Source organism: Callospermophilus lateralis, chromosome X (genome assembly GCF_048772815.1).
Source record: "Callospermophilus lateralis isolate mCalLat2 chromosome X, mCalLat2.hap1, whole genome shotgun sequence".
Classification (NCBI taxonomy): Eukaryota; Metazoa; Chordata; class Mammalia; order Rodentia; family Sciuridae; genus Callospermophilus; species Callospermophilus lateralis.
In genome coordinates this window covers 58056923-58082964 of record NC_135325.1, presented here as the reverse complement: position 1 = coordinate 58082964, position 26042 = coordinate 58056923, and the positions used below count along the sequence as shown (strand labels likewise).

Below are 26042 nucleotides of genomic sequence, written 5' to 3'. Positions count from 1 at the left end.
CCCTTCTTCAATTGAAATATTGCTTGCTTCTCCTACAGGCCAATCTATGGCTAAAGCCCTCCTCAGAAATCTTATCATATTGCATAGCAGACATTTGTTGATTCTCTTCTCAATATGCATTGCCTCCTCTTAACATTCTAGTTAAGACTCAGATTTTCCTTTTGGCATTTCCTTTTCTCCCCTAAACAGTCCATGGATTTCAGGAGGAAATAACCTTAGCCCTACTTGTTAATATTCAGAAGTAATACCGAATTTACATAAGCCAATTTGTTCATTTCATTTCTCTAGCCACAAACCATTGTTTTGAGTAGGCATGTAATCCACACTGGCATCTTAGGCTGAATTTCACAACTCTCATTAGGAATTCCAGGAAAAAAAATCTATTTTCTTAATTGTGACTAAAAATTATTTATGATTCAAGCATTTTTGGCAACAATTTGAGAACATGAGGGGTGGCCATTCTAAGAATGGAAACCATACCTTAAGAAATAGTAGAAAAATAAAAGAACTATATCTTCAACAGCATCACTTTACTATAGAAACAAACTAAACAACACCAAGGACCATTCTACCTATGGAAACTTCCTCTAATTATGAAGCAATAAATGTACTCCATTGTTTTAAACTAATCAGAGTGTGGTTTTGTATTTTTTGCATTATGCTATTCTTAGAGATTACCATCTGGAAGAATAAACAGAATTATGTTTTAACAGGGACAGACTTCTAGAACAATAGCATGCCAGCGCTAAAAATATTTGTTGAAATGAAACTTCCACCAAGACCCCCATGCCATGGGGGTTTAGCTAGTATCAATTTTTCAAATAAGAAGGGAAAAAGGACTTAAGTGAAGATGCGGTGGGTACAAGTAAAAGAGGCAACACAACATTTCCACTCTTGCAACCAATTGGCCCATGTGCCAAGAATTGAAATATTTTGCTCCTTTGTTTGCCAAAATCCAAGCTACACAATCTGGGAAATTTTACATTCTAATTTTTCCCACTGTCCCTGTTTCCAATGATTCTACAATTCTCCCCTAGATGGGCTTCTCATGACTCTGAAAATAATTGAATCAAGCAGAAAGGCAAAAGTTTAGGAAGAAAGGGCCATGGATCTTAATTCTGAACTACATACAGAGTGAAACAAAGGAGGGTTTTGGCAATTTTCTACACCATTTTTAGGCTTCAGTATGCCAGAGAAGACAAGAAGATCTTATACTGTCATACTCATGGGTCATGACATAGCTGACACTTTAATAAAACCCTTTGACTCCTGCTTGTATCTATGGTATGTAAATGACTCACAGATGAGTGCATTCCAAGGAGTTTACAATCTACTTGGAGAAAATTTGTCAATCACTCACATGGCACTTTTCAGATGGCATAATCTGATTTGCCTCATAATTTTCCCATATCCCTTACCACATCAAGTGTAAGAAGCATATTTAAGTGTATTGCTAGAACCTGAGACACTGCCTAGCACATATATGTATATGTGTGTTCAGTAAATTCGTATAAAATAGTTGTACAAATTAATCCACTGGGGGAGAATTATTAAAACAAGTTACATTTTAGGAGTTACTTGAATAATTTGTTCTTTTAATAACTTTATTGAGATAAAATTTATTTAACATACCTACAGTTCACCCATCAAATTGTATAAATCAATGTTTTATTATGATCACAGAGATATGAATTGTACAAAAATCAAAACTATCAGTTTTAAAACAGTTATAGTCATTACAGTCCTCAAAAAACACCATTAGCATTTATCCCCCTTTTCTCCCCAAACTTCTCATCATTAGACCATGACTAACATAATCTCTCTATATATAGTTTCCTATTCTGGATATTTATCTTAAATTTAAGCATGAAATTTGTGGGTGTTTGTGACGAGCTTCTTAAATTTAGCATGTTTTCAAGGTTCATTATGTCATAGCATGTGTCATTACTTCATTTTATTAATAGCTGAGAAATATTCCATTGTATACATAAACTTCATTCTGCTTATCCATTCATCAGTTGGTGGACATTTGGGTTATTTTCACCTTTTGTCTATTATTAATTATGCTAGTATGAACATTGATATACCAAGTTTTATGTGTATATATGTTTTCATTTCTCAAGGGCATATGCCTAGTAGTGGAATTGTTGGGATATTAATTTGGGGGCGGGGGCGAAAGGCTCCAATCACCATTTCAAATCCCCACCAGCAGTGTAGGATGGTACTAATTTATCCATTTGTTAACATCTCTTTTATGATTATAGTCATCCTCAAGGATATGAAGAAGTATTTCATTGTGATTTATATTTACATTTCCTTTTTTTTGTTTGTTTGTGTGATTGTTTTATAGTAATGGGGATTAAAATCAGGGCCTGGTACATGTTAGGCAAGTGCTCTACCACTGAGCTACAACCCAGAACTTTTTTTTTTTTTTTTTTTTTGGTATTGGGGATTGAACTCAGGGGCACTCAACCACTGAGCCACATCCCCAGCCCTATTTTGTATTTTATTTAGAGACAGAGTCTCCTGAGTTCCTTGGTACCTTGCTTTTGCTGAGGCTGCCTTTGAAATCATGATCCTCCCACCTCGGTCTCCTGATCCAGTGGGATTACAGGCATGTGCCACTGTGCCCAGCTACCCCAGTCGATTTTTAAATTTTATTTTGAGACAGGATCTCACCAAGTTGCTAAGGCTGGCCTATATACTACAGTATAATGTGTTGCTAAATCATGGTGTTCAATGGCCTAGATTTATTAAAAACATTTTCAACATATAGTACTTTAAACACATGATGACTTTGAGATGTAACCCAATTATAAGTCAAGGAGCATCTGTACATGGAAAAATAGTCTGTGTTCATGGATTGGAGGAATTAATGTTAAAATACCACACTATTTGCTATGGTTTGGATATGAGGTGTACCCTAAAAAACTCATGCAATTATGCAGGAGTGTTCAGACATGAAATGCTTAGTATGAGAGCTGTGCCTCATCAGTGCTTTGATGAATTAGTAATTTGAATGTACTATTGGTTGGTCACTATAGAGAGGTTGAGCATGACTAGAGAAAGCAGATCACTAAGGGTGTGCCTTACTGGACTACATATTGTCTCTGGCTCCTCATTTGCGCTCATTTTCTTTCTCTCTCTCTCTCTCTCTCTCTCTCTCTCTCTCTCTCTCTCTCTCTCTCTCTCCTTCCTGAATGCCATGTGCTCAACATGTATCTTTTTTCTACTGCACACTTTCTTCATGTGGTATTGCCATACCTCAGGCCTAGAACAAGTAAGTAAGCTGAACATTCAATGAATCTCTGAAACCTGAGCCCAAAATATACCTGTCCTTCTCTAAGTTGTCCTCCTCAGGGGTTAGGTCACAGCAAGACAAAACTGACAAACATACTACTCAAAGAAATATACACCAAAACTCCAATGATATTTTCCACAGAGGTAAAAAGTCTGAAACTCTTTTGGAACCACAAAAGATTGAATAGCAAAAATAAACTTGAGCAAAAAGAAAACAGCTATCTCACAATCTTATCTCACAATCTATTAAAAAGTCATAAGAATCCCAACAGCATGGTAATAGCACAAAAGCAGACATATAGTCCATGGAGTAGAATATAGAGTCCAGAAATAAACCCACATAACTACAACCAATTGTTCTTTCAAAAAAATGCCAAGAACACACAAGGGGAACATTGTCTCTTTAATAATTCAATAAAGGGTGTGTGAAAAATAAATATACATATGCAAAACAATAAATTTGAACATTTCTCTCAAGCCATATACAAATATAAATTCAATATGGATTAAAGACCTGAACTGTAAAGCTATTAGAGGAAAATACAGAAAACATTTCATGTATTTTTTGTACATGACACAAAATGCACATCAAAAGTACAAATAAGAAAATGGGATTATATCAAACTAAAAAGTTCCTGCAAAGAAGAGGAAATCATCACTTGAATGGAGAAACAATCTATGAAATCAGACAAAATATAGTAAAATATACATCTGATAGGGGTTAAGATATAAGGAATCAAAAAGTTTGATAGCAAGAAAACAACTTGATTTTTAAAAATGGGCAAAGAACTGCAAAAGTATTTTTCAAAAGAATATATACAAATGGACCTCATATATATAAAAAGTGGATCAACATCACTAATTATCATGGAAATGTAATATATAATATAATACATTACTAGTGTTAGTAATGTATTATATCATATATATAAGTATTTGTGATGGTGTGGTTATAAGAGAACCTTTGTACACTGTTGGCAGAAATGAAACTTAGCACAGCAATTATTTAAAAAATAGAGAAGTTCCTAAACATATATTTAAAATAGAACCACCATATCTTTCAGTATTCCCACTTCTGTTTCTATAACAAAGAAAGTGGAATCGGTATGCCAAAGAGATATTTGCACTCCCATGTTCATGGCAGCACTATTCACAATAAACCAAAATATGAAATCAACCTAATTCTCCATCAGTGGATGAATGTATAAAGAAAATGTGTCATTCCAATTTAAAACACAATCAATAAATAGAAGGAAGACCAGTAGAGAAGAGAAAAAGGAACAGGAGGAAGATGCAGGGAGGGTAAAAAGAAGTATTAGGGACTTAAATATAGCAAATTATATTCTATACATGTATGATTATATCAAAATGAACCCTGCTATTATGTATAATTCTAATGAACTATAAAAACATTTTAAAATAAAATGTGTCATCGAAACAATAGAATACTAATCACAAAATTTACAAGAATATAAAACTTGTCATTTTCAACAACATGTATGAACCTGCAGAGCACTATGTTAATTGAAACAAACCAGAGAAAGACAAGTACTGCATGATTTCACTTGTATGTGGCATCTTTAAAACAATTATAGGAGCAAAGAGTAGAAGCCAGAGGGATTGTGGAGGTGTTGGTCAACAGAATTTCAGTTAGAAATGAAAAATAAGTTCAGGAGATCTATTATAAAATATAGTAATTATAATTAATAGCAATGTATCATATATTTGAAAATTACTAAAGGACTAATTTTTAAGTATTCTCAGTGCAAGTAATAATAAATATATGAGGCAATAGATATATTAATTGGTTTGGTTTAATTAATCTACAACACATAAAATTTAAAACATTATGTGGTATGCCAAATATATGACATTTGTAGTCATCATTTAAAAAATAAGTAAATACATAAATAAAGAAAATTGCATTTATGTGCTATGCAAAACACACACTATGGAGATTCATCTACCCAACTTGACAGTAATTTCCTAAACAAAGACTTGTTTCCATCTTTTCTTTTCCCCTGTGGGGACCTAGATCTGGGCATGATTGGCTCCAAACTTTTTAGTAGATTAGAAAGCTCCAAGAGGTGAGCTAGTTGGCATAAAGGATTGGACAGTTCAGATACCTTTCCAATTTAACACACCTCTAATGTGTTGCAGGCCTGTGCTTGATATTGAGGGTACACAAATGGGAACACTAGTCCATACTCAAACATCTCATCAAAGAAAACCTTTTTACCCAGTGCCTATCAGTGGTAATCAAGGATCATGTTTCAAATTCGTTATCCAAATAGTGGTCTACATTGGCCTGCCTCAAAGCCTCTGTCTTTTGTTGGGTGCCTGTAAAATTGACAGGAAGGAGGTGGATGGGTATGGAATGTATTACAAACAAAGGTTGCCAAATGACCTTCGGTCTATTTACTACTTTAAAAGAAAATCTTATGTCATAACCTTTTTTTTTCTCCCTCTCCCAACAAAAGGGATAAAGTAAAGAATTCCTTTATCTTTCAGGGGCTTCACAGCTCCTTCCTCCTTAAGTCATCAACAAGGGTCTTTCTTTCTTAGCTTCCTACCAATACATCCTTGACTTTAATGATAGCCTAAAAGACCCAACTTGGAGCCAACATCACAAAAGAAGCAGAACAATTTATTTCCAAGCTGACTATTTTATTGCTCAAGGTGAAAGTACACAATGGATAAGGAAAACCAACAGACATTTTCCTCTATCTCTCTAGAACATTTGACCACTTAAAACATTTACTTCTTTATATCTGCTTTTTTTTCATTTTTAAAGAAAATTGGGAAGCATTCTAATTAGTTCTCTGCATTGCCTCAAAGTGCTGTTTGGTTTTGAATAAAGAAGGCAATGTTGATGGCTCTTATTAAAATCAAATGTCATCTTGTTAACCATTCTAGCCTCTGGAGAGAGCTGCTAATGTACTCAAGCTATCATGAAGGAAGGGTTCACACAATGCTGGATACAGAAGACATCTTTTGCACTCCTCCTCTTCAGCTGGGACTTCACTATCCTCTCTCACTCAGAGCTCAAGTCCCACCCATATCTGTCTAGTCCTTGTTTCTAGTCTTCTCCTCTGGATTCCACATTCCAAAATCCTCTAGATTTACTAGAAGACAAGTTGATTAAAAAACTAATACAACCCTCATGTGATCCCAGTCCACCTCACCATTTCACCTTATGTGACACTAGTCTACCTTTCTTCTTTTTTTATGTGTTCTTTTTAGTTATATATTACAGAGTATATTTTAATATTCTATACATATATGGAGTACATATTATTCTAATTAGAATCCCAGTCTTATGGTTGTACATGATGTGGATATTCACTTTGGTATATTCATATATATACATAGGAAAGTTATGGCAAATTCATTCCACTATCTTTTCTATTCCTGCCCCTACTTCCCTTCATTGTCTAATCTACTGAATTTCCATTCTCTCTCCACCCTTATATTTTAGCATCCGCATATCAGAGAGATCATTCAACCTTTAGATTTTTTGGTATTGCCTTAGCATAATAGTCCCCAGATCCACCCATTTACCGTAAAAAGTCATAAAGTTATACCTTTTTAATGGAGCCCCCCATGATTATTCTCTGTATACTTACTACTTCAGACAGGGAATCTCACTTTCCATAATCACACTCATTTCTGCTTCCCTACTTTTGTTTATAGGATTATAATCGTACCCATCATTCAAAATAGACACAGCTCAAAGTCAACCAGATGTTAGTTGTTTGTTGCTAAAAAATGTGCTTACTACACATTTTCTTCCTGCTTGCCTCACATATATTTTCCATAATAGGTACAAAAACGATTAAATTCCCATGAATAAACCAAATGTATGTGTGAAATTATAAAGAAAAAAATCTATTTTATAATTTACTGAAAGACCTAAAATACTAACGTATAAATGAAGATACATTCTTTGTTCCATATTAAAACATTCATTACTGTAAATTTCTAATTCCTCCTGAGGTTTTTATAATATAAGTGCAGTTCCAGTCAAATCCCCAGCAGGATGCTTGCTCTATAGAATTGACAAACTGATTATAAGTTCTTCTAGTGCAATATTTTTCACAATTGCCAAGATATGAAATCAACCTGTGTCCATCAATAGATAAATGGATAAAGACACTGGAATATGATTCAGCTTTAAAAAGAAGGAAAACCTGTCATTTGCAACAATACAAGTAAAACTGGAGGATGTTATATCATGTGATATAAGTCACATATATAAAGATAGATACTAAATGATCGTAACTATATATAGAATCTACAAAATTTGAACTTTCAGGGGCAGAAAACAGAACAGTGGTTAATGGCAAGGGTAATGAAATGAAATGTTGGTCAAAGGGTAAAGAGTTTCTGTCAAATGAGAGAAATAAATTCTATAGGTCTGTTGCACAGAATGATGACTCTATAAAATGTATTTTACATTTGAAAATTGCTATCAGAGTAGATCTGACATGTTCTCACAACAAAAATGATAATTATGTATAAAGATACATAGGTTAATCCATTTAGTGTGGTAATTATTTGAAAAATATATACATCAAAACATCAGGTTGTATATCTTAAATATACATTCATTTTTGTCTTTTATGCCTCAATGTCTCTCATGAGAGGATTTACCCAAATAAGAACCACAGTTTTTTAACAAAAAGGAAGATCTTCCTAAATAGTTTATATTTCAGGTATCAGTGGTAAAGAGTTTTACAGAAGGGAAGGGATAAGTCTCTCTGAAGCTCTTCAAATCCCACCACAAGTTTTGTTGATGATAAAGAATGGTACAAATAGAGAGCAGAAAGGAATTTTTTAAAAAAATTTAGAGGGTCTGGGGTTGTAGCTCAGTGGTAGTGTGCTCGCCTAGCACATGCAAGGCCCTAGGTTCAATCCTCAGCACCACATAAAAATAAATAAATAAAGTAAAGGCAAGTGTCCAACTACACCTAAAAAATAAATATTTAATAAAAACAGTTTGAGAGTATCATCATAATGATGGGGAACCTCAATTTTATTAGTCTCTTGATATGCCTTAGGCTTATTCCATCTATCTCACTTAATCCTTATAGCAAGCCTATGAAACAGATATTATGACCTCCCCATTCTTTTTCAAATTAGAAGAACAGATTTTACCTATGTTATTACAGTTAATAAAGAGCAATGTCAGGACTTTCATCTCAGGTCTATCTTGTCTCTTGCTCCAAAATCCTGAAGTACAAATACTAGATGGGAACTTGGAGTCATGTCATATGAGAAATAGGGTCAAAGGTTTACAATTACTTAGTTTGAAGGGAGGACTCAGAAAAGCCATGACCAATTTCCTATTTTGCTATTGAAAATTACACTTTTAGAAGATCTTTAAAGTCCCTTAAAGCCACTACATCTTGTCGTTCTGCAATTCCACAAATATTCAATGTTAACCTCTTCTCAAGCCTATAAGGAATTTCTTTGGTACCAATTTGGGTATTTTTCTTTGTATCCTACTATTACTGTTACAGACCAGACTAGAATATTTTTCATATGTGAAGAGTGATTTATGAAATCACTTAGGCATAATACATCAAGGGCCCACACTGAGTAAGGTCACTGGCAGGTGGAAGCCTCTCACTGTACAGATACTATCACTAGATGCAATGGAAGAAGCTTAGCAAGAACATCATTTCTTTCTCTGTAGAGGCAAAAAATACTCTCTAATTCTGAAGACCATAGAGTTGGGCTTCTCTTTCTCTTCCTAACTTTTAACACAGAACAATATCTGATCCAAATATATCCAGACTTTCCATTGCTATCACATCATACTCCTGGAGTCAATAACAATAAAGTCTGCCAGTGAGGAAATCAAAGCATTTCATATACTGCCTGTCATGATTCTTGAGGAAATCCCGCTAGGTCACAATCTCTTCATTTCCCATTCCTCTTGACCCATGCTGCCCTGATAGTTAAAGTGCACTGTGAAGGACTAATCACACAGGATGCCGAAATTGCCTTTTCTTCTATTATGATTCAAGAAATTGAGGACCAGGGTAACTGAATAATTAATCTGAGGTAATTATTATCCTGAGACCTCATGGATATGACAAACCAACAACCTTACCAAAGTCAATATATAAAAGTCAATGTGATCCACATTTCCCCAGGGAGAGAAAGAGACTAATGTAGGAGATCCAGATGGCCAATTTTGTCAACAAGACAAGGTAATTTATTTATGTATTACTGCCCTGAGAAATCTCTTCCTATCTTGATCTCCCATATGTTGTGGAAGTAAGGTTGGGAGGAGATTCTTGATTGTCAAAAGCATCTGAGGAAAGATCTTAGGGAATTTGGATTTGATCCTGAAGTCAGTGAGAAACCATTTGTGGCTCTTGATATAAGAAGTGACATGATTCCAGATTATTAATATGGTTGTAGTATACAGGGTAAAGTAAGGAAGGCAAGATTAAGAATCAATTGTAAACGTGTGATTTGTATTCAATCTTGAAGCACATAATCTGAGTAATCATTGTATATCATAATGTTTGAAACTAAGAGAAGCAAATGTGGTTCTCTGGTGAAAGTTGAGCTTTGTATTCATATCCTCAGGTTTTAAGCTCTAACACTAGTACTTCCCAGATATATCATCCTAGGAAAATAAAGCACTAAATCTCTTAACTCTGTTTCTTCTTATGTAAAATAGAATTAAAGACAAAGTATAATTACCCTCCCTCTTAGAATGGTCATGAGGAGTGCTATGTAAATGATAAAGAACAAAACAATTGGTAGTTACTAGTCCTGTATTCTACTTCTACCCAAAGAAAAATTAGAATAAAAAAAATAACTTGAACATCAATCAAGGCATAAATTTCCTGGGTCCAGATCTTTGGCAAGGTTCATCATTATCTGTGGGTTAAGATAAAAAAATGGATTTGGTTAAAAAAGAATAAAAACAACCTGAGCCAGATAACTGATTTTTTCTGTGACAGACAAGTAACTTGAAATTCCGTTTCTCTTTATTTCCTCTTCCTCTTAATCTCTAAAGTTAAAAATCAATATCATTCAGGTTCATGCCTCTCAACCTGGCACACTCATGCCATACATAGAATGCCATTTTCGGAACTTGATGTGAAAAGTGAAAAGAAGGCAAAAATTAAATTTAAAATAAAACTTATTTTTTTTTAAAAAATTATATATGCATAAGCATCATCAGCAGATTCTTAGCCTTTAATGTCAAAAGCATCTGAGGAAAGATCTTAAGGAATCTGGATTTGATCATGAAGTCAAATCAATCTTGCTTTTTTGTGTGTGAAAATAGAGACATTTTATGACTAGTATGTGGATGAGAATTTGGAAAACTATTTGTGAAGCAAGCAATTTTTGTCTATATCAATACATTGCAAAAATAGATAACATTTCAAGTTTGGGGTTTTAAATACATTGGAACACTACATAGCAATAAGAAGTAAAGAACTACAACTGTCAATGACAATTTGGATTCACTGCCAAGGAGAAAGACACTAAGAATATATATTGGTTATCACTCAATTTATGTAAAATACAAAAATGAAATTATTCCATGTTATTAGAAGAAAGGTGAATAGTTATATTTGGGAGAATTATGTTGATGGAGTATAGAAGGGCCATTCCTGGGATGCTGATAATGTTGTTTCTTGATATAGCTGCTGGTTATAAAGGTGTGTTTAATTTTTGAAAACATATCAAGTTGAATACTTTATGATCTCTGTGTATGTTTTTCTGTACATGTTATACTTTGATAGGAAAAAAATTAAAAGCATTTTAAGCTGACCACCAGGTCCCCAGATCTCCAGGACCTACAAATTCATGCTCTTTGACTATTACTGATATTGAGTTAAAAAGGAAAGCAATAGTCCAATTAGCCCTGTATTATGGGATCAAAGGAAGCAACACTTCTCAAAGACATGAGAATGATGAGTTCCAAAGTAATGATAAACCTCAATGTAATTCATCTCACTTCTTAGAATGCCAGAATTGAGGTAGGATCAGAGAAATTAGGTAGAAAGGAGACACAAAAGAAGAACAAGAAAAAAATTAAAAATTTAATTCAGAAGTTCTGTAAACTTTTCCAGACCTGTCACTCCCTAAGCCAGGCTCTATCCCAAAGCCAGGCTCTCTTTCAGGACTGCTATTCCCAAATTTATGGAAAATCTTTAAATCCCCTTGTACACTGTTAATTAGCCCACAAATAAATAAATTATAAGAGACACAACATATTAAGACAGCTTTAATTTAGAGAACTTTCCAATATTATCTACCAGTTAGATAATGGAGACCACATTAGCCTAAAGATCCTGAGAATGACCATAAACCATCTTGAGATCAGCAGATTCACTTCATCCCTGCAAATTCTCATATCTGCTCCTCACCATTTACTTTAAAGGAGTCAAGAACTCCCAAAATTCATCTGTCCCTCTTGAGATGACCTACATTCTTCCATGAATGTATATTCCTTGCTTTCCTGAATTAATTTCTGTGCCTTTACTGATGTGTTGAAATTGTTTTCTACTTTTCCTGAGTCGAATTCTACCCAGCCTCTCCCTGGGAACTCCTTGGAACACTTTCCCTGGAGTTACCTCTTCTCCCATGACAGAATCATGTTCTGCCCAAGCTTGAAAACAGCCAAGTCTTCCTTCTTAATACTAGAATATAAATGTGGGCAAAATAACTTACTTCCTTTCTCTAGGCTCTGAAATAAAACAAATGAACAACAGTCATACCTAGAAAACAGTATCTTAACTCTCAGGCCACTTTGTGTTCCACTGTACTAAATTAGTTCCAGAATGCTGACTGCACATCAAATTTCAGAATACTAGTGATGCAAGGATAGAAATTGCCTTTATACCCTACACAAAACTGGAGAAAAAGCTCTGTCTACAGAAATTATAAAGATCCAGTCAGAACGATAAATGTGAACAGGTTTTCTCATCCCCTCATTCCTCCCAAACCAAAAAAATATATATATTAAAAACCAAAAAAGATGAAGTGATTATGTTATGTGCTTTAATTAACAACCTCATGCTAATTGGACCCTGGGCTTCCAGATCTCTGCCTTGTCATAAAACGTTGAAATAGATGCCCTCGTTTACTGACTTCTAATTCCAGGACCCTACTAAATTACATGGACAAGAGCTCAAATCAAAGTTGTTTGCTTTGTTCTCACAAAAGAGACAACACACTACCTTACATTCCCATGTCCTCCCATTTACCCATATGCAGCCCCACAGCATCCCAAAATTTCCAGCCCCACAATCCAACACTTGGGCCTGTGTTCAATAAAACCAATAAACTAAAGGACCATGTTTGAAATTCAAAGTAGGAATTTATGGTGAAACAAATATTCAGATATTGTCAAGAATGGCCAGCTAGGGGTGAGGATGTGGCTCAAGCGGTAGAGTGCTCACGTGGCATGCGTGCGGCCCGGGTTTGATCCTCAGCACCACATACAAACAAAGATGTTGTGTCTCCCAAACACTAAAAAATAAAATTCTCATTCCCTCTCCCTCCCTCCCCACCTCCCTCCCTCTCCCCCCCCCTCTCTCTCTCTTTAAAAAAAATAATGGTCAGCTCAAAAAAACCTTAGAGACAATCAACTGAAAATATATGGCCCATGTATAAGAGTGAGCTACCTGAATTCCTTTATCCCCAGTGACTCACAGTAGAGAAAGAATTGTAAAATAATACTTATAATTATGATAAGCTAGGTTATGAAAATTGATTTTGTAGACAAGTGTGTGAATATTTTTTAAAGGTGATTGGCTTAGCATTTGACTCACTTTTTATTAAATCACATTTGAAATAATTCACAAGATATTTTCACAATTTACACTAAACTAAAATTTCTGGGTTTAATAGCAGAAGAAGCAAACAACTCAGACTCCTCTTGTCTAGAACAAGAGGGACCATTTTTCTGTTGTGTACATTCCAGTTTGAAACACGTTGCTTTTTTCCAGCATCTTGTTATCACTGGGTGAGTCTGCTCACCACAGAAGGAAAGATTAACAGTCCTGGAGATTGGCAACTGTGGGAAGGACATGGTCCTGAGGCAAAATGACAGTGACAAAGCAATTCCATGGTTCACCTATGGCTTTCTGTGGTCAAACTAATTTAAAATAAAAACATGATTTTCTAAGCCACAGGCATGTAACCTTTGTCTATACTAAGCCTGGGATATGGCTACTAAAGGCAGCATTTGTCAAAAGCTTCCCAGTTCTTCAAGTATATCCAGGAGGGGCAAGTGGGAAAAAGAATCAAACCTAAATCAAATTCCTTTTGTATTTCCAAAGGATGGGGAGCTAAAAAGTATAGGATCTATAGGAATTAATTTAATGGGAGATAGATATCCTGACCCCATGCTGAGCATACACTTTATTTAAAAAAACAAAATCTTACAACTCAATAAGATAGACTCTCTGATTAGTAAGAACACTGCCTAAAATGCCACCTCCTCCTTAACCACCTCTGAGACTAGACAGTTATTCACATATTATTGTGGAAGAGGCTTTGGATTTTCTCTAGGCTTTGATGTCCTCTATAATATCAGCATAATTCTTATGTCACAGAAGTCTTCTGATAATTGAACAATGTAGCATATAAGGGAAGATAAATATTTCATATCTATTATTCTAATTTACCTTACTAGAAACCAAATTGTAAAATCTGTGAGGGAAAGACCATGTATGACATTCTTTAAAAAAAAAAAAAAACACTGCACATAAAGCATAGTGACTTGTATACAATGCATATTCAGAAGATGCAAGTTTATTAATTATGTGTACAGAAATAAAATGAATCCATTTGCAGCTATAATAACCTGATTTATAGGTACATAATTTTCAATAAGATATATAATGATTTAATTGCTCAGTTATTTACATAATATCCATCTAGTAGAAAGAATTAAGTCAGGGGGCCTAGGTTCGTCCAATTCCAACTTTGCCAGTAACTGCATAACATTGAACAAATTGATTCTTCACTTTAAGCCACAAATTGCTCCATCTGTGGAAGAAGTCTGAGTGATTATATATATATATATATATATATATATATATATATATATATATATATATTGAATTAGCTTCTTTATTAAGAATATAGTTTGTTCCAGGCATTATGGTTTGGCTGGTAAAAATCTTAATAGAGTCATTCCCTTTTTATTATCTAGGGAATGTTTTTTCTATATTTCTCTGATTCTAAGAAGACAGTTAAGTACTTCAACATATACTTACAGAGGATTAATTACTATAGGGATTGATCCTCCACTATTAAGAGCCAGAAAGCTAGAGAAAAGCTATACAGCTACTTTTAGAGACATTAGGTAAAAGAGAGTACAGGGCAATAATCCCAGAGAAAGGAAATAAATTATATGAGTCCCAGGAATGTAACAATCCTAGAATATGCAAAACAACCTTATAAAACAAAAACAAAGTTGAAATATTTATACTAAATGATTTCAAGAGTTATTAAATCAAGGCAGTCTGGTATTATAAACCAATGGAAGAGAACAGAGATTCCAGAAATAGACCCACAAATATATGGTCAATTGATTTTCAAAGATGCCAAATGTCAAGAAAATTCATTAGAGAGGACAGTCGTTTCAAAATACTGCTGAAAAAATTAAATATCCATAGGCAAATTGAATAATCACAAATCCTCAAATTAATGGAGATAATAAATTAACTAAAAATAAGCATAACCCTAAATGTAAGGGTTAAAAGTGAAAAACATCAGAATATTCATGATTGTGGGCCATAAAAATTTCTTAGTAAGTAAAAAGCATGAAATATGAATGAAAACATTGTTAAATAAAGACTGCTTGTCAAAAGACAATATTACCAAGCTATAAAAGCAAGTCATAGAGTAGGATCAATATTAATAATACATATATTGAGAAAGAAATTATAGCCATAATATAGAAAAAAGTTCTTACAACTCAATAAGATATCAACTCAATCAAATATGGAAAAATATTATATTCACTGCCTTACAAATAGAAGGCAGTAAAAGGCAAATGAGAACATAAAAAAAAAAACTCATTATCAGAGAAATTCAAATAAAAACTGCTGTGAAGTACCACCACAAATCCACCAGAATTTTAAAATTACAAACACAACAAAAAGTATTGCTGAGGACATTTGAACAACTGGAACTTTCATTCGCTTGCTGGTCAGATTATAAAATGGTAGTATATGATCCATAAATCCCACTAATGGATATATATCTGAAGGAAATTAAATCAGTATGTCAGAGACATCTGTGTTCCCACACATCTGCAACACTATTCACAATATCCAAGAAAGGAAGCAATCATCTTCTGATGAATGGATAAAGAAAATGTGGTGCTTATATACAATATAATTTCATTCACCCATAGAAAGAATGAAATACTGCCATTTGTGACATCACTGATGGAACTGGGTATAATTATATTCGGTGAAAGAAACCAAATAAAGTAAGGCAAGTACTGCATGCTCACTCACATAAGGAATTTAAAAGTTTATCTTATAGAAGTTGAGAGTAGAATATCAGTTGCTAGGGGCTAGAGAGAGTGTGGAGAAACAAGGGATGGAGAAAATTTAATCAATGGGTATTAAATTATAGTTAGCTAGGAGTAAGAAATTTTAGTGTGCTCTTTCACAGTGAAGTGATTATGAATATCAATGATGTACTATTTATTTAAAAAAAACTAAGAGAAAGTATTATCAGATGTTTTCACTATAAAGAAATAAGTAAACATTTGTAGAGATAGAAACATTTAACCTGATTTAAATATTAAGCAATGTATACAGATGAAAATATCACATCATACTTCATACACATGTATAATTTTCTTTATCAGTTAATATATATTTGAGTTTAAAACATTGAAAGAGCAGCTTTGATCACAATATTTCAAATTTTTGTAACTGATTTAAATTTCAAAAACAGAATGTAACATTTTGAAAGTAAAATGTCAGCCAATGTCCTTAGTGAAAACCGGGAATTGCTTCATTTTTTATAATATTCTAAAACAATGTTATGTAAATATTATGAATTACTGAATACTATTTGATTTTTCTATATTGGTCACTAAAGTATATAATTAGGTGTTTAAATAAACTCATAAATGAGTAAAACATGCAACCATTTTTATAGTTGGCAGCAATTCATTCCCATGTACCTATTCAAGAAAAAAAATATCAACAAACATCCACATGCAAATGTTGATGGTAAATTTATTCTCAACTACAATGCTCATCAACAGGAAATATATAAACATACCATGGAATATCCACAGATTATACTACTACTCATCAAAAACAAATAAATAAAATATGTAAAAATACATGCAACAATATGGATATATCTCAAAATACTGCTGGGTGAAAAGAGCCAGACACAAAATATAGAGTGTATTATTCCATTAATATGAAACTTAAACAGGCAAAACTAAACTATAGAGTCATAAAGTTGATAACTGGCTGCATATGCCTGGGGTTAGCAGAGAGAATTGACTTTAAAGAGTCACAGGAAATTTTCTAGATAGTGAAAATCTTTTATATCTTGATTGTGGTGGCAGCTACATGGCATGCACATTTGTCAACATTTATCAAACTGTAGCATGAATATAGGTATGTTTTATTTAATGTACATTTTATTTCCGGTAAAACTGAGTTTAAATTTTTTTTTTAAATGACAGTTTTGATTGTCCATTGTTCTAGCCTATAGTTTAGGGAGTCCAATACCTAAATTCTCCTTATCTCCTATGGTAAACTTGAATTTTTGAAGAGTAAAGATGATCCAAACAGATGCATTATATTATCACTTGCAATTTTCATTAATTTCATCATTATAGTTATAGTCTTTAGGACAATGTGAATAAAAATAAACTCAATTTCAGCATATCTGGATCCACATGTTGTTGTATCTATTTCTAATTAATATGTCCAACAATTTTGTACTGAAGAAAAATTTCCATTTTCCGGACATGTTTTAAATATATTATATCTACTTACATGATCCCACTTTTCATTTTTACCTATTCTACATTCTTATAATCTAGCATACCTGATGCCAGAGGTCATTTTGTCCATAATAAAATAAAATATCACAATTATTTTGGCCCAAAACACATCCATTCTGTATACAAAATCTAAGCTTCTTAAATAATCCCTAACTACTTCCTAATTATTATAGTTTGGATATGGAATATTCCCCAATGGCTCCCATTTTTTAAGTGTTAGTGCACTCTCCTCTCTTTCTCTCTCTCTCTCTCTCTCTCTCTCTCTCTCTCTCTCTCTCTCTCTCTCTCATATCACCAATTCTCCTCTCCCTCTCCCTCTCTCAGTTTCCTTGCTGCCATGAGGTGACAGTCTGCTCTGCTACACTCTCACTACAGTGATATTCTGCCTTGTCTCAGGCTCAAACCAATGAAGCCAGCTGACCTTGGACTGAAACCTCTGCAACTATGATACAAAATAACTCTTTCATCATTTTTATACCTTTATTTTATTAATTTATTTTTATGTTTGTGCTGAGGATTGAACCCAGTGCCTCACACATGCTAGGCAAGTGCTCTACCACTAAGCCACAACCCCAGTCCCATAAATCTTTAATCTTTTAAGTTGATTTTCTCAAGTATTCTGTCATAGCAATGAAAAATAACTACCAAGCCAGGGGCAGGAGCCCATGCATGTAATCAAAGTGGCTCAGTAGGCTGAGGCAGGAGGATCAGGAGTTCAAAGCCAGCCTCAGCAACTTAGAAAGGCCCTAAGCAACTTGGTGATACCCTGTCTCTAAATAAAATATATTTAAATAGGGCTAGGGATGTGGCTAAGTGGTTAAGTGCTATTGGATTCAATCCCCAGTACCAAAAAAGAAAAAAAAAACTGACTAACCACTCATAGACATTCTAAACCTTGCCCAGGAAATATTTACTATGGCAGATTTAATACATTTCCAATAACACATACTATTTCTTCAAAGACTATATATAAGTTATCCCATTTATTTATATGATATCTATATAATTATACATATGCACACTCAGAGGATAGTAAGACAACAATTCTTAACAGTATCTGTGAGTTGTATATGGTTTTCTTTCACTGAATCTGACCATGGGAATAAGTTTTTAGGGAAACACTTAAAATGCTGCTGTGTTCAACTACTGTTTAAAATTGTCTCCACCCATGGACTCTGGATAAGTCCAGTTACAATTCAAACATAAGTGATATTTTCTTATTAAAATGTTATATAATCAGAGGAAAGAAAGAGAATAAAGAGTAAGGGGACAGTGAAAGAAACAGATGAGGGGCAATGAAGTAGAGCAGAATTCAGTGCTTCAAAGCAGCATGGTACTTCAAAGATGATCTCTAAGTCAAACTCTCCCATTCTACAGATGATGATACTGGCATTCCAAGAGAGAAATACACTCTTTCATATTATAGCTCATGGCAAGGGTAAGTCCAGAATTAGGTCATCTAATTCCCAAAACCATGCTATTTGTGCCATCATTGCTGTCTGGATAAAGGAAGAATGGAAGATTTTGCAAAGAGGGAAAGAATAATGGAAAGAGAAGAAAACTGAGAAGCACTGGGGATGAGACAATGAGAGAAAATTGGCTAGGTATTTGTAGGTCACAATACCTTGACCTTTTTTTAACCAAACAATTCCTGAACCTGAGCAAACATTCTCATTTACTTCCTTGTCAGTGTCTTTCCCACAGTTACAAAAGAACACAGGAAGACCTAAGGAAACCTATCTAGAGAAGCAAAGCTAAAGTGAGTAGGATCTGAAAATAGATTCAACATCCATAAATTTCCTCCTTATCCGGAGGTGGCAGCCAGACTGGGGCCAAGTTTGGAAATGTCTATGGCCAGTGGCAGTCCTGAGATTGGAAAGAGCCAAGGGAATAACAAAGAACCACAAGTTTGCCTCCCAGAGATAAGATCTTCTCCATCCTGCTCACCCCTCCCTTTTTCTACTGCAGCAGATTTTCAGCCCTGGCTTTGAAAATCTCATTCACCTGCAAAAGGCTTCATTGCTAATTATCTGTGGTGGAGGGAATGAGATCCAGTTGAGTTTCAAGCTTAATCGCACATTAACAGGAAAAAGTAAAACAAAGTAGGGGAGCATAGCAAGGTAACCATGTGGACCAAGAGACATGATTGCAACAGTGCAGCCTAGTGGTTAAGGATATGTATTCTAGAGCTTGGTTACTTCCATTCATATTACTTCTCTGCCACTTAGAAGTTGCCTGTTTTGGGCAAGCCATGTAGCCCTTTTGTGTCTCAGTTTCCTGATATGATGATACAGATAATAATACCTCTTTCATAGAATTGTGAGGATTAAAGTAATAAAATAAAATATGTCCAGCATATAGCAGACACTTAAGAAATGTTAACTTCCTTCCATATTCAGATCTATGGAAGAATACTATCGGGGGAATGAAACCAATTAGATTCTGCATGACTCATTGTGGAGGTTCATACATTGGACTAGTGGATAGTAGCAACTGGAAAATAAGACATAAAATCCATGTAAGGAAGAAGTTTCTAATACTGCTTTCCTGCAATGGAATAAGCTATTTCCTAAGCTAATGATGTAAAAGCATAAATTGGGCAACCACTTGGCTAGATAATGATGGAGGAGTAAGATAATGAAATTATGTTTTAAATGCTTTTCAGCATCTCTTGCATCTAGCAAAGGAGAGTCTAATTATTCTACAAGACTATATATGGAATCTCTCCAGAATAGGGTCTGGGTTTCCCAAAGAGGTGAGGAAATATGGCCTGAGAGAGAGAGAGAGAGAGAGAGAGAGAGCGAGCGAGCTGGTAGCCAGACTCATCAGTAAAACCAGAACCAAGAAATTCTTCCCCTGTTTAATTACTTAAGAAATTCTAAAAATAGAAAACCTAGAGCTCTTTGTTTCACAATGTTCTGATAATATGAAAAAAAAACACAGAAAGAAAACACATTTTCATACTGGGTTTGAGGGATATGCAAAGGGAACTGGAGGCATGAGTTTCTTAAAACAAATTAAACATCTCTTTAAAACAAATTAAAAGTAAACATTCATTTTATTGGATCAATGCCAACCATACTAAGAATCAGGTGTGTGGTTCAAGCCAGATTTCCAGAGATGCCATAAAGTTGCTATGTAAATTTGGGTAAATCCCTTTCCCTCTCTAGGCCTCTGTTTTCCTTTCTGTATCTCAAGGATTTGGGGCTAACAATATTGGAAGTAAAGTGACAATATAATTTATCATCCAAACTGAGACATTACTAACAATCATGCTGTGACAACAGTCTGAGGAAACGGGGATGTATGGTTACTCTAAGGGTCACCTTGCAACTTTGTCTCTCTCTGATTATATGATACTACTAGTGGGCCAATAGAAAAATGAATCCAAATTATTTAATTCTAGTATCCCAGAATAAATCTTTGGCTCTTAGATTGCTACGAGAACTTTGATGGTACCAAGCCAATAAATTGGAACCTTACTATTTGAAGGGAAGGTGCCCTCAAATATACTACATTAATCATTTACACAAGGCAATGGCAGGGGCTGGGGTTGTGACTCAGTTGTGGAGTGCTTGCCTAGCATGTGTGAGGCACTGAGTTCAATTCTCAAGACCAGATATAAATAAATAAAGTCCCATCAACAACTAAAAAAATTTTTTAAAAAGGCAATGGCAGAATTAATAACATAAGGTTTCCTGCTCCTTGGATATCCCAACTTCCCTGGGAATAACGTTTGAGACTTAGGGACTCTTAGAAATGGAAAAAGTCCTTGAGATCATCCAGTATTTTCTTTTTCATTTTAGACCTTCAATCATCATTTCAGATGAACTTCTCCTCAAAATTTAATATGTATAATTGAAAAGAGCAAAGTAAATCTGATCGAAGGACAAAGGAAATGCAGGTATAGACATATAATCCTAACTCACTGGACTTCTCTTATGTTCTCCTCTCTGAAATTCTAGAGTTCAGCAATACACAATTTAACATTTTAACCTGATAACAAAAAGACCAGGCTCAATCTACCAAAGTGGATTGCAATTTAAATTTGTGGATGGTTGCTGTATGCCTCAGGCCAAATGCATATCTTCATGTTACAGAGAGGCAGAAGAAGAACAGTAGGAAATCCAGTAGAAATTGAGGGAACATCTACAAAGTTGGAAAAAGACTTCAAAATGGAAAGTCTGGGGCCACCAAAAACAAGGAATATGTAATGAACCTTGAATCCCTACACCATTCAGTTCACTAAGCCCCTGGCCCCACTTTGCATTCCCTGAAGAGATTCAGCATTCTTTCCTTTTGTAACCTTGACAGAAAGGCAGGAAGTTCAATAACTTAATTTCAGCTGAATGTTGAAGATTACATCATTTTCCCATTCTGGTAAAAATCTCCTTAGTTTCAGTAAAGAAAAGTGTTTGATTTTTTGAAAGTTTCTAATTAGAAACCTCTATCAAAACCACCATGAATCAGATGTTTCTTCCTATCATCCTGAGGAAAGCACTTACCTTTGAGAACCAGCTAACTTTTGTCTTGGCCTTTTGAATTGGTACAGGGTCATACCTGATGGTACATAGTGTCTATAGGCTCCACAAGTTTTTGCTCCACAAATTGTTCTGAACTGATCCCTGATAATTTTATTCACTAACTTCTTTTCTTCTCTCAATCCTTAGTAAACTCTATGTATATTGAGCAGTTGATACTTTATAGAATCATAGAATCCTTGCTAACATAAAATCTATTTGAGATCACACTGATCTTCTCCTGGATCTGTGCTCCCACAATAGCTTCCAACTTTACTCTTCCCCATCATAGTTAAAGAACCTAATATTGACTCATAGTTTGACCAGACAATAAGAAAATAAGATTTTTTCTTGAATGAGGTCTCTTGTCCTCTAAATTTCAGCAAGCCATAATTAAATAGAATTATATCAAGAGAAGATGATTGTTACAGAGAAATTATTCAGAATAATGTTATATGAGAAGAATTGAAGGGCCTAGGATAGATTAGTTTATAGTAATGAGATATATTTAAATATCCTGAGGATTATCACAGGGAAGATATAGGAACTTTGTGCATTGTGAAATTTGTGCTCTTTCTGAACAATCCCAGTGATTGTCAGCCCATTTAATTTGATGCAGCCAAAATGGTCAGAATATTCTTGCATGTGAAAAAACCCTTTAGGTTCTTGTAGACAAATTTCAAACTCCTTTTACAATTCATCTCCTTGAACATTTTTTTCTAGCTAAATATATGAATATCCTTTGTTCCTTATAAAACAACATACCAAGAATACTCTCCATCCTGTTTAATCTCTTCTTTAAACACTGTAGTCTGTCAGTGTTCCACAGAAAAATGTGAGGCCCAAGTCAGGCTACAGTATGACAAGATAGGCTGACCATTGAAGAAAAAAGTGCAACTAATAGTTCAGGCACTATTCAGTTAATCTAAACTAAAAATGTGTTACCTGCCTATAAATTCAGCACAAACAATAATATAAATTCAAAAGAAATCCCCCAAAATAACTTTTCAAACCCCCATGTCTATAAGCCATGTCTTCCTTATTCTGTCTTTAAAGAATAATTTACCCTTTGTATTTTTTTTTGGAGAGGGTGTTCCCAAAGTTAAGTGTTTACATTTGAGCTTATTAAAATTCATATTGCTCTTTTGTGTCCTAATTATGTAACTGACTCTATTTCCTTTCTACTTTTAACTTGAATATTTGCTTATTAGTATAATTGATATAATTCTCATATGTAGAATAAAAATATGGAAGAGAATGAGGCCAAAATCAAACTGTATTTTTCTTCTTTAGATGTTGTCCTCGAGACACTCTATTTTAAAATCTTATGGCTTGTGCACCCTCTAATCAGACAATTCTATGGTTTGTGTAACCTCTATTCAGACATCATTGAAAACATTTGCAAATTCTTCTAAATCCAATCTCCAAATTTCTCCATCCTTCCAAGAAAGATAGGAAAAATAACTACCCAATGTCTTCAGCAGCCCCAAAAATCTATGTTTCCAGCATTCCCTTTTGTTTAGACAATATAAATTACATTTTTAAAAGAAACTGAGCTATTATGGCAAGTCCTATCCACAGGAAACGAACACATGTTCTAATGATTATGGATTCCTCCTCTAAAAGCTTTCAAAATCAATGTGTCTACATTTTATTCCAGAGGATAGCCATCAACATCAAGAACACAGGTATTTTTTCCTTCTTTTTCAAAGATAAGACTAATTACCCTCTCTAGATGTGTGGCATCCCTAGGAACTGTTTTCATAGGTTCTAAAGTTTTACCCATAAGTTTCCTTAGTACCCAGGGAAACCATTCTTTAAGCTGGGAAATTTTTACCCAATTCTGGCAGAAAAATATTCTCTTTCTATCTTTAAAACACTGAACATTTTATCTATTTCCTACCAATATTTACTTTACTTTGTTTGCTCTTTGTTCTCCTGACAATGAAGATGGAAGCCAAATAAAAGTATGCACCTCTGTTTTTCTAATTAAAAACCAAGACCTAGAGAACAGAAGACACACAGTGAATTTGCAGCACAACTAAAAGGAAAGACCAGTTTTTCAAACAACCACTACTCTTCCCATTCTACAAGATAAAAAGTTTTGTTGAATAACTAACATATATTATCACTTACCATTATGTTGTAATTAGTTACCTCAAAGAATCTTTAGATGTTCAAAGAGTTGAAATAGCTCAATCAAGGACACATACTGACAATACCAGATTCTGACTCCTGATGTAAGGCTAGAAAGGGTGAGAGAAAGCAGTGAAACTCCAACAAAAGAAAACTCAGAGCTGAAGGAAAATGCAAGTAGGAAATAAAAGATAAGCTATCCACATTTTCCAGTTGTGTCTACTACTGCCCACTGACTAGTCTATCCCATTTCAGGAACTGGCTGAGAGTCTATAGATGGAAAGCTTGGATCTGAGATTTTTCTGAATATCTTGTCTGTCTGGAGAACTATAAAGGCAGCACAGCAAGCCATCTCCAACCTTCAGCAAAGGCAGGGACAGAAAGAGTATTATATCCCTTACATCCCTGCTGGTATCTTTAAGTATTTGACCCTGAGGAGCTTTGAGCATACCCATGGCTGGGAATGGTATGACAGATACCACATTCTGGAGGGTGGATTCACTTGCCTCTCCTTTACAGAGAAGAGGACAATGACTGAATCAAAAGCTAGTGCCTGCTTTTACTAAGGGCTTTGCTTTTCTTTTTTCTAAGGTTTTTAGTATAATTTAAAACACATTGGGAGCAGAATGCCCTTGACAGTTGTAAACAGCAACACATCTAAAATAACTATCCAAAAAAGTAACCAAATTAAATCTTGACAATTCAGACTATCTTCTTTTCCCCTTTCTTTTCCTAGTTACACTTTCCAAAAGTCAATGCAAGAGTGCACATATGTCTTTTTACCTTTAATTATTCTGTTTTCTAAACTTTTAGGCATATAGTTCACACACAACCTAGAAACTCTGTGGAAAGGTCATTCTTGGCTTTGGAGTTAAGGCCAGAATATAGAAGGGAAAGGTAAAGCTTGATAGCTTGGAAAAAAAATGAAGAAATCCTCATCAGAGAAAAATTTTTGTTTTGATGTCTCACACAGTGTGTGTATTCCCTGACAAGGAAGCAAGCTAACAACAACCAAACATTCCATGTGAAAAATTTGGGTACAAACCTGGCCACGCTCACTCCAGGGACATTCAGTTGCCCACTCTGGATGCTTTGTTTCACTCTTTCACCCCTGACTTTGATACCTTCCAGCCACAATTATCTGCAGAACTGGGCTAGGAGGTCTGCCTAGCAAGCCACAGATCAGTGAAGATTCTTCATTCTCTCTCCAGTGCCCCTAATCTCTCTGTGTTGAGCTTTTGGGTTGGAGAGGAAACATGGATGCCCAGGCAGCCGAAAGGCACCACGTCACTTACCTGGAGTTTCAAGCAGGACAAGCAGGAAGCAGAAGGCCAGGGAACCATGGCACCTCACAAGCATCCTAGAATGCTGAGTGAGGGCAGAGTGGTGCTCTTGCTCCCTCCTATGTTGTCTCCTTCCTTGGTCCAAGAAAAAGGCAGGGTGCGGCAATCAAGAGTGTGCCCTCTCACTTCTCACCTCTGAACTCTGGCTCTACTGCTTCTCCCCCACACCTGAATTTTCAGTTCCTGGCTAGTTTCTTCCCAACAACTCTGAACCCCTCCAAGGGCCTCTAAAGATACCCAGCTGTTCTGAGTTAAGCACAGACTAGGAAATCTAGACAAGGACTCTTTCTCTCTGCCTTCCCCTGCCTCCGCCCAGGCTCCCAGTTCCCTGATAACCTTTGATGGAGGGTGAGCTGTTGGGGTCCTCCGGTGCCTCTCCCTGCAAATGGCAACACTACAGGTGCCGCTCAGCTCTGAGGAGCTCCCAACTTTCTGCTGGAAAAAGTTGAGAGAAGGCAGCACAGAGTGTCCGTAGGGAGGAAGTTCAGACAGCCTGTCTCAAGACCAGGAAGGGGGGTGGGACATGCCTGAGGGGAACCTGGGGGAAGGAAGGCTTCCTGTTAAGTCAGAGGAGACTAGTGCAGCCAGCAGGGAGGGAGTACAGAATTGAGTGAGGGCCCTAGATATGAAAGCTGCTCTGAGCTAGGGAGCGAGCAAGACATGGGGCGATGTTTCCCTTCTCTCCTATGCAGAACTCACCAGACCCTC

The 26042-nt window shown here is 35.2% G+C and overlaps 1 protein-coding gene across 4 annotated transcripts in view; it reads right to left on the bottom strand.

Moving 5' to 3' along the window:
• LOC143638453 (vascular endothelial growth factor receptor kdr-like) overlaps window positions 1–25815 on the bottom strand; it is a 253851-nt gene extending 228036 nt beyond the window's left edge. For 2 of the 4 annotated variants that reach the window (XM_077106334.1, XM_077106336.1), the window contains exon 1: window positions 25287–25815. In XM_077106334.1, coding sequence (XP_076962449.1) covers window positions 25287–25350 — 64 coding nt within the window. In that variant the 5' untranslated portion in view covers window positions 25351–25815. Of the gene's footprint in view, window positions 1–23991; window positions 24102–25286 lie in introns of all 4 variants that reach the window. The other 2 variants (XM_077106335.1, XM_077106337.1) reach the window with 2 other exon arrangements.
• Between the last annotated feature and the right edge of the window lie 227 nt (window positions 25816–26042).